This window comes from Sinocyclocheilus grahami, unplaced genomic scaffold (assembly GCF_001515645.1).
Source record: "Sinocyclocheilus grahami isolate Dianchi unplaced genomic scaffold, SAMN03320097.WGS_v1.1 scaffold217.1, whole genome shotgun sequence".
Classification (NCBI taxonomy): Eukaryota; Metazoa; Chordata; class Actinopteri; order Cypriniformes; family Cyprinidae; genus Sinocyclocheilus; species Sinocyclocheilus grahami.
This window is the reverse complement of record NW_015505396.1, coordinates 3,218-12,661: the sequence shown is the minus strand read 5'-3', so window position 1 is coordinate 12,661 and position 9,444 is coordinate 3,218. Positions and strand designations below refer to the sequence as shown.

Below are 9,444 nucleotides of genomic sequence, written 5' to 3'. Positions count from 1 at the left end.
ACACACACACACACACACACACACACACACACACACACACACACACACACACACACACAAATCCATGCAACATTTCCTTTGCAGAATATGGGAAATCCCACACGAGAAAGACGATATAATTCTCTGCACAAGCCACAGCACTTTTAAAGTTACCCGTCAAGCTTTCCTACCTGCACATATGAAGAAGTGGACTTTCACATTCAGGGCAAGAAAGCAGGAAGCTATGAGGGTTTGCTGTAGTCTGGTAGCAGAAGAAGGCCCTCTAGTGGTTGGAGGTGCAATAGCTCATACTTTTAAAAACAAAAGTGCATTATTATATTATATATTATATTAATATATTGTCTTTTTTATGTTTTAATGAAATGTTTACCATTGTAAAATTATAATAAATGGTAACTATTTAAACATTAAGATAAAAAAACAAATCTAGAAAGCCAAATCTACACCACTCATATTTAGGAACAAGTAAATTAGTATAAAGTTTTTTTTTTCATTGTAGAGTTGTGTTTCTTTCTGTTATTTGATATCTCCACGCAAGAAACCTTGTGATGTTCTTAATAATTGAGAGGATAATGTACCATTAATTTAAGCTTTAGTCAAAAGTTAATGTCAGGGTAAAGGTATTATTCAATAGTTTTGCTCTCACGTCTTTTACTCTTTTGTTTTCACAAAATATTTTAAAAATATTAGCCTAGTGGGCAGTTCGCAGACATCTGCGCTTCGGGCGTCCCGAGTTCAAGTCCCAGCTCATGGACCTTTCCCGATCCCGCCCCCCTCTCTCTCTCTCTCCCACTTCGCTTCCTGTCACTGCTATACTGTCCTATCAAAATAAAAATGGCAAAAATAAATCTTAAAAAAAAAAAAAAAAGTACACTTTGAAAAGTTCATCAAAGAGCCAAGATGAGGGACTGTTGATCACGTCTTGACTTCTCCTCAAGGCTAGAAGGTATTATTGTCGATTTTGACTCAAGTGTTGCAGCAAGTAGACATAGATGAACAATACATAGCAGTTTAAAGCTCTTAAACAGATCTGTGATTAATTTTAAAAAGCCTCAATAACAAAACTATTTGTTCCTGTTTCAAAACCTATACATCATATTGTTAAACATATTTTTGTCTCATTTAGATATGATAATCATGCCATTAAGTAACAACTTACCACACTCCCACTGAGACTATAGGCTATCCATTGTTCAGTTTTTATTCCTAAGAACTATTGCAGGGTCACATACATTTCTTGCAAAATCAGCATCTGTATTAAGATCATAACATCTCTCTACTGCAATTAATTAGTTATGCTCAAATAAGGCTTTATGCAGACTGTGAAGTACTGTTGCAAAGAGGCATTTATTTATTGCCTTTCGATTGCCTTTTACTGTGAACTGTACACATTTACTTCAGCATTACACAAATAGAAATAAATTATAGTAATTTTTCATCATTTATTAAAGTAACGTGGTATGCCACACGATAATGAAGGATATGCAGTTCTCCTTTATTTTGTTGTATGTCATGTTGTATGTAGTTTATGTCATGGTTTACAGTTTCATAACACTGGGGCACATATTAGTTAGGGCACAGCACACAGTCACAACTTTGTCAAGGAATGTCATGTCCTCATCTTCACATGGGGCTCTCATGCTCACTGGTACGGCCTCACTTAGCATGGTGTACTTTGTGCGCACACATCCGATCACCCTCTTCAAATGGACCCTGAGGTGAGCTATCTTCCGTGTCTCCTCCTCATCCTTTGGAACCAGTTTTTGCTTTTTCACTTCTGCACACATTAGTCCAACATTGTCCCCGGTGTCAAATCCGCGATCCACCAACACCAAGTCTCCAGGCAATAGTTTATCAAGAAGGCCACTACACTCAATCACATCCTTGACACTGACACCCCCTCCCCACCCTTTAGAAACGAAAGCAATAGCTCCACGTGGAGTAATACCAATGAGATACTTTAGCGTGTGCTTTTGTGAAGATGTCTGTGCTATAGCTTTCTGATTTGATGCTCTCTCAGCGTTAATTTCAAAGCAGTCCACAATAACCGCAACATGATTGCCAAAAGCTTCTACAAACTGTTGCAACATGCTGCCCTTCAGGCAATGTCTCTCTGGCCAGTGCACCAAAGGGCTGAGGTGTGTAAACATGGCACCTAAGGTGACTCTGAACACGGTGGACACAGTCTTTTGATCTATGCAGAAGAGGTGTGCAATGTGCTGGATTGGCAGATTCAGCCTCAGGCGCATCAGAGTTAAGAAGAGCATCTGAAAAGGCGAAAGTTTGCGTCTTGTCTGTGGTAGGCAGGGAAGAAGCTGCGCCAGCACACCCATCAGAAAAGCAAAACATGGCAGTCCAGTGTAGTACTTGACCTTCTTGTCATCATCTCCCAAAAAATTCTCAGACATTGTCTTTTGAGAGAGCTCTTCCTTCAATAACCTGTTCTCCTCTAATAAGCGGTTAATTTCAGCACGTCTGCAGTTACAAAAACTACATTCCTGCTGTTCTACAAGGTCGTACTTTGGTGCAGGCTCATCCATCTGTAACCTCTGTGAAACTTCATCCGGGGGTCCATCTTCATCTGGTGGTCCATCTTCATCCGGTGGTTCATCTTTAACCAGTGGTACATCTTCATCCGGTGGTTCATCTTTAACCAGTGGTACATCTTCATCTATCTCTAATTTCAGGTCAGGTAGAGCTGGTGATGTTACAGGTGCAGCAGTGTTCTGTTTGAGACCTTGCTGTCTCTTTGTCCTACGGCTAAACCGCTCAGGATGCGCCGCTTTGACTTCTGTGTGCCCGAGATGTAATGACGGTGCCCAGTCGGGATGACACTCAAGCATTTCATAGGCTGGTTTGCCTGATTAAAAGAAAAGACAGAATTTCTTTCATTAGGCAAACTAGCTAGTTTGAAATAATCAAGATTTTTTTTAACATAAGTGACTCATTATTATTTCAATTTAAAATAATTGGATATATTTTAAAATGTCATTCATTCTTAAGATGGCAAAGCTGAATTACTTCGGTCTTAATTACTCCAGTAATCCTTCAAAAATCATTCTAATATGCTGATTTGCTGCTCAATTATTATCACTTATTAATAATGGTTCTTATCAATGTTGAAATTTTTTGCTGCATAATATTTCTGTGGAAACCATGATACATTTTCAAAAGAACATTTAACATTATTAAAGCCTTTACATCACTTTTGATCAACATCAATTTGATCAAATGCGTCCTTGCACAATATTACACACACACACACACACACACACACACACACACACACACACGTGCATGAGTTTAAATCGAAGTTAAAGTCTTATCTTCTGGCCCGAGCTTTTTAGCAATTCTTAATTATGTTCTATTTATTTTTATGTCTTATTGCTTTCTTTCTTTATCTGTATCTTAGTTTTATATTCTGTAAAGCACTGTGGTCAACTCCTGTTGTGTTTATTTGTGCTATATAAATAAATGAAATGAAATTAATATACATACATATACTGTATAATCTTACTTACACTGCTGTATAAAAGTTTAGGTATTAAGTAAAATATTAAGCAGCAAAAACTGTATTTTAGCACTAATAATAGGAAATGTTTCTTGAGCACCAAATCTGCATATTAGAATGATTTCTGAAGGATCTTGTCGTGGACTAAAAGACATATTAAAATGTGGAGGAAAAAGTCAAGGAAGGAAATATCTGTTCTGCTTCCTTAAAAATACAAGACTGATGAGGGGGATTTGATGTTTTAATCGGTGAAGTAGTAATATAATTCCAGAAGACGGCAGTAATGCAACTTCTAGGATGCAAGCTGCCTTTAAAACCTAAAGAAGAAGGAAATCCCAGTCTATGGGAAATCCCTAATGGATTGGAATCATAGGCTGTGTTCGAAATGGCATACTTGCTTACTGCCCAGTACACAGTGCATACTGCCTACTATTTTTTTTAAAGAATAGTGTGTGAAACAGTATACAATAAGCAATAAATGTTTCAGAGTAGTATGCTTAAGTGCTGTCACATGACAAACACTGAACATTAATTCAGCACAGCTGTCAAGGTTGTTACCTTAGAAACAAATGAGCTAATGGTTCTTTTTACAAAGGCTTGTTAATAAGGCTTCATACTAGTAAACAATGCTATATTGCCCAATTGAACTCATTTCATAATTGATTAATTTTACATATTGGACAGAACTAAATCAACACTGAGCTGTCTTTATTGATATTTTTGGTAACTAAGTGGCGATATATTAAAAAGCTATATATTTTTTATTTCCACTTTTCAAATATTTACTTAATTTTTATTGAAAATAAATTTCTTTCTGATCTGGTATGTGATGGGAAAAGGAGAAGCATGGGTTTGACAAAAGCCAGGATCGAAACAGCTCATGTTTTACTTGCTGCACCACTTATACTTCGGAAAGGCAAGTGTCTTTTGCAGTGCTGTTAATCACAGCCAGGCACTGGTGGGCGGAGTTAATGTAAATAGCCTCTGCCAACAAATTGGTCTATTTGTCCTTAGAGTAATACTCTACACTAGATACACTAATACACTACACTAATACACTAGGGCTGCTTGACAGTGGAATTGAATTCTGTTTGCATAATTGAAATATTTTTATTTATACATTTTATTTATATATTATATTGCTGCAATATTATTATTATTTAATATCTTTGAAAGAATCTGTACTGTATAAAGTGTTACATTTATAATTACTATTCCCCACCTCCAGTTCACTCACGTGTTTGAAGATGAAACGTCACATGGAGCGCATTGCGTTCTGGGAAACAGTATCCCATGCAGCGTCTTCAGATGCATACATCAAATTTCAGCCAATGTAGCAGGTAATCCGGGCATTCCATGCATACAGAAAATTCACATACTATTCACAGTATACACACAGCATACTGCAATATAGTATGGTAGTATGCCATTCCAAACAGCTTCTGTACTGATTTCGGTGTACTTTAGTTATATTTAGCAGATTCTGGCGAATATAGTAGGTCATCCGGGTATTACATGCATACAGAAAATGTGCATACTATGCACAACATACATACTGGATACTGCAGAAATAGTAAGAGTAGTATGATAGTATGGCATTTCGAACATAGACTGTAAAAAAAACGATGGACGACGCAATGGACTTCAATCTCTTCCACTGAAGAAAAGTGAAGCCGCCATTGTCCCAACAGGGTGTGGCCATATTGTGCTGATTTGGGACCAGAGTCTGCGCAGTAGCGTCCGAAGTCCTACAATTCTAAAATCCTAATCCTAAAATTGTCATTAGGAAAATTTAGAAAAAAATATTATAGAATACAAATTATTGGTTATCCTCCAGAAGTGTATTTGATTTCTTAGTCAATTAAAAGACATAAGAAAAAATAAACCCTGTCAAATAGACAAAAGTTTTTTATTTTTTACATTTCTGTCCCCATCATTTCTGAAATGATGGCTATGTCCCTATATGTGCAGGACAGAAAACAGTGCACAAGTCTTCTTGTGCTTGAATGGTTTAAAGTCATATTAAAATGCGCACAAAGGAATCGATAAGAGGAATCCAAATTGTAATTTTATAACAAGTATATGATTCCTGACCTTAAGCATCCTATTCCAGAATTGGAATAGATTTTGGATTCCCAAGCCTAGGTATGGATTAACATGTTAAATAAAATGCTCTTTTTATTTGTCCTACCAAAAATGTGCCTGGAGTCCACCTTTGTTATTATAACAAACTACACTTTCTATGTGATTTTAAACCATTCAAGTCAAGAAGACTCTCAGGCTGTTTTCTCTGCTGCACACACATCCTTGTGTAAGTGTTCTTTAGCCGGTTGATTTTCATCCGTAGTATTCAGCTAACAAGGAAATATTTTGCAATATGATGATATCTAAGATTTTTTATTAATTATTATTTTTTTACCTTATAGGAATCGAAATTAGGAATTGACAAGAATCGGAATCATTAAAATTCAAACAATGCCCAACCTTACCCACACCCCACATCATTTTTTTACTGGCACATTTCTATTCACACTGTTTTAAACCCTTTCTTTTCTTTTAAACTCTCACTTACCCTTCTTTGCTTTTGCCCTTCTTAAAAACAACCACATAACCTTATGTGAATGTACTTTTCAAAATTAGTTATAAAACAGTTGCTACTGGCAACAGGGATAGGTAGCATGTTTGCTTAACATAATGTCAAACATGACAATTTATGAGACTAATATCATGTTTTGCTCCAAGATCACTATATAACATCAGTCGTGTTTGAAACAGTTAGCTTCTGTGGTTCCATGTTGCTTCTCATCACAGAACGAGAAAGACATTTTATTTTATTTATAAAATATGCTATAATATATAGTATATATATATATATATATATATAATATACTGTGATACAAGCTATGTCAATTAGCATTGCATTGCAATTGTGTGTTTATTGTCTTCCACGTTTCCACGTTCAAAGCATCTCTATCTGCTTATGAGACTAATATCATGTTTTGCTCCAAGATCACTATATAACATCAGTCGTGTTTGAAACAGTTAGCTTCTGTGGTTCCATGTTGCTTCTCATCACAGAACGAGAAAGACATTTTATTTTATTTATAAAATATGCTATAATATATAGTATATATATATATATATATATATATAATATACTGTGATACAAGCTATGTCAATTAGCATTGCATTGCAATTGTGTGTTTATTGTCTTCCACGTTTCATCAGTCAAAGCATCTCTATCTGCATGTAATTCAGCTGTAGTGATATCTGATGCATTTGTCCATAAGGGATTTCCCGGGTCTCACTTGTGAGACAGACATTAAAGTACATGAGTGATAGGGTTAGGGTTAACCCTGCTCCATAATGTAATGAGCTCCTGCTCTAAAAATAGAAAAATAATACTAAAGTAATTTGTAACGCAGTAACTTGAGTAGTTTTTCAGAAAACAAATTTTTTACTCTTCCTTGAGTCATATTATTTTTCAGTACTTTTACTTGTACTCAAGTAAATTATTCCTTAAGTAGCAGCAATACTTTTACTTAAGTGCAATTTCTTAGTACTCTTTCCACCACTACTTGTGAGACTGAAGACTTGAGTAATGGCTGCAGAAAATTCAGCTTTGCCATCACAGGAATTAATTGTATAGTGAAACGGTAAACAGTTATTTTAAACTACAATAATATTTCACAATATTACTATTTTACTGTTTTATACAGTAATAAATAAATGCAAATAAACACAGCCTTGGTGAGCACAATGATTCTTCCGGAACCATTAAAAATCGTTAACATTTGAACGTTGTGTAATATTCAGTTCCTGTGAAAAACTGTTCCAGTGGGTGGAGTTTACGTGATTATTCATTAGTTCTCCTAGTGTGGGCGTGTCTTTGAGACAACGCGCAAACGAATGGAACTGAAAATATTAGTGCACGCTCCTCAAATCGCTACGTGTTTAATAGATTATTTCGAAAAGGTAATGAAGTAGGCCTATCAATGTTTAGCATTAAAACATGAACTGCAACAGTGTCAAAACAGCATTTGTGTAATAATATGATAAATCGTCTAAGCTGTTTTGCCTGATTACAGCAAAACAAACGATAATCGAATAACTTGTGCTAACCTGGGCTAGCCTATCAGAAAGCTTTTTTGTGTGTGTGTTTAAGCTTTTATATATTTCAATTGTGGGGCTTTAATTTTATTTATTTGAATAGATTAGCCTACCTAGTTGTCATTGGTGACTAGTACTGCAGTGTGTATGCAACAATGCCTGAAACAAACCTACAAATGTATCTGTGGCCTAATAAAATGAATATAAACTATAGCCAGGAGTGAGTATCCTGTGTCATTCTTTCTTTCATCTTCATCTTCTTTTTTATTTTTAATGGCCAGTATTTCCCAGCCTCCACAGCCCTATCAGTATCTTTATCAACACCAATCTACAAATATTCATTTTTTTCATATTATATGGATATCATGTATCATGTAAATTATAATTAAAGTCACAAAAGTAAATGCACATTTACTTCTGTCACATATTTTCTTCTATTATTATTTTATTTTATTTTAAGTTAAAACTTTTTTTTTTTTATCTTTCCACATACACCTGTTTGGGAATCACCAATCTCCAAGTACTAATAGATTATAATATATTAAAGGTATATGTCCACCCAAAAATGAAAACTCTGTCATCATTTACTCACCTGTTTGAAACCAATGTGAACATTGGCACATTTTTCAAAGTCTTCTACAGAAGAAAGAGTCATACAACCTTGAAATAACATGAGAGAGTTCATTTTTATTTTTGAAAGAACTGTCCCTTTAAAATGGACCTACAAAAGCATGTCATGTTTTCCTTAATTGTATTTAGGGAACAGTCAAATACAGAGCATTGCTTAACAATTTAGAGCATCTGAGAAAGAACTACTAATAATAAATATTATAATAATTTCATATATAATCATACATTGTGTCTGTTTTTTGTCCATATGTTGCACTGAAAAACAACCTCTTTCATGTCATATGTTTAAAAATGGTGTGTGAAAACATCCAAAATATTATAATCCATAGTGTTGTGTTCAGAAGTCAGTAAGAAGTCAGAAAGAGCTTTATTACCATGTTTACACACACAAGGAATTTGACTTGGCAACAGGAGCTTCCAGTGCAGAAGAAAGTGCAACATACATGATACATAAGAATCATGTTTAAAATTTGAAAAAAAAAACATTTAGTAAGTGTTTATTTTGACTGCTTATTTTCAAATGCCACTCAAAACGTATATAAATATTAGTTACTAAATGTTACTATGACAAGTACAGAAGTAATTGATTTATGAATATAACTCAAACTGCAAAGACAAGGGAAGTTGTGTGAAAGCATGTGTATGTGGAATGAAGCAATGCAAAATGAAGTGAGTGTCTGGTGTCTGAGATAATTATTAAAACAGGGCCTTGGCACTCAATGAAAACAGCCTCCATGTATGTTCAGTTCACACAATGATCAGGTACCAGTGACTTAAGCTCCACATCCAGTCTGAAACAAGACAATGACTTTACATGACGATGAATATATGTGGAAACATCACAAAAGCAAATCAAAGCCTTATTATGACACTACTGATGATGACATATGTATGATTTCTTATCCAAATTTAAAAATAATATTCTTGAAGTAGCTGCTGACCAAGAGGTGTCCTCCTTCTTGATGTCCAAGAAGACTGTGCCATCAGAATAATGCTTTGTGTTTGCACTGTACTATATAATCAATTACAAAATATAATGATTACAATATTAACTACAAGAAAAATTTTCTCAGGCATTCTCAATGGCTATATAATAAACAAGAGTTTATAAATAACACAGGATACTCACTCCCGGCTATAGTTTATATTCATTTTATTAGGCCACAGATACATTTGTAGAGGTTTGTTTCAGG

General features: G+C 34.9%; 2 protein-coding genes across 3 annotated transcripts in view; both read right to left on the bottom strand.

The window, feature by feature from the left end:
• Positions 1-221, bottom strand: part of LOC107596305 (aspartyl aminopeptidase-like) — an 8,385-nt gene extending 8,164 nt beyond the window's left edge. Inside the window, exon 1 of one of the 2 annotated variants that reach the window (XM_016286997.1) lies at positions 171-221. Coding sequence is in view for 1 of the 2 variants with exons in the window: in XM_016286996.1 (XP_016142482.1) it covers positions 59-73 (15 nt within the window). In the remaining variant the exon portion in view is untranslated. Of the gene's footprint in view, positions 1-58; positions 89-170 lie in introns of those variants that run through there. The other variant, XM_016286996.1, reaches the window with a different exon arrangement.
• A 1,239-nt stretch (positions 222-1,460) lies between these two features.
• Positions 1,461-9,444, bottom strand: part of LOC107596304 (uncharacterized) — an 11,171-nt gene continuing 3,187 nt past the window's right edge. Inside the window, exon 2 of the mRNA XM_016286994.1 lies at positions 1,461-2,860. Within this exon, the coding sequence (XP_016142480.1) occupies positions 1,539-2,860 (1,322 nt within the window). The 3' untranslated portion in view covers positions 1,461-1,538. The remainder of the gene's footprint in view (positions 2,861-9,444) is intronic.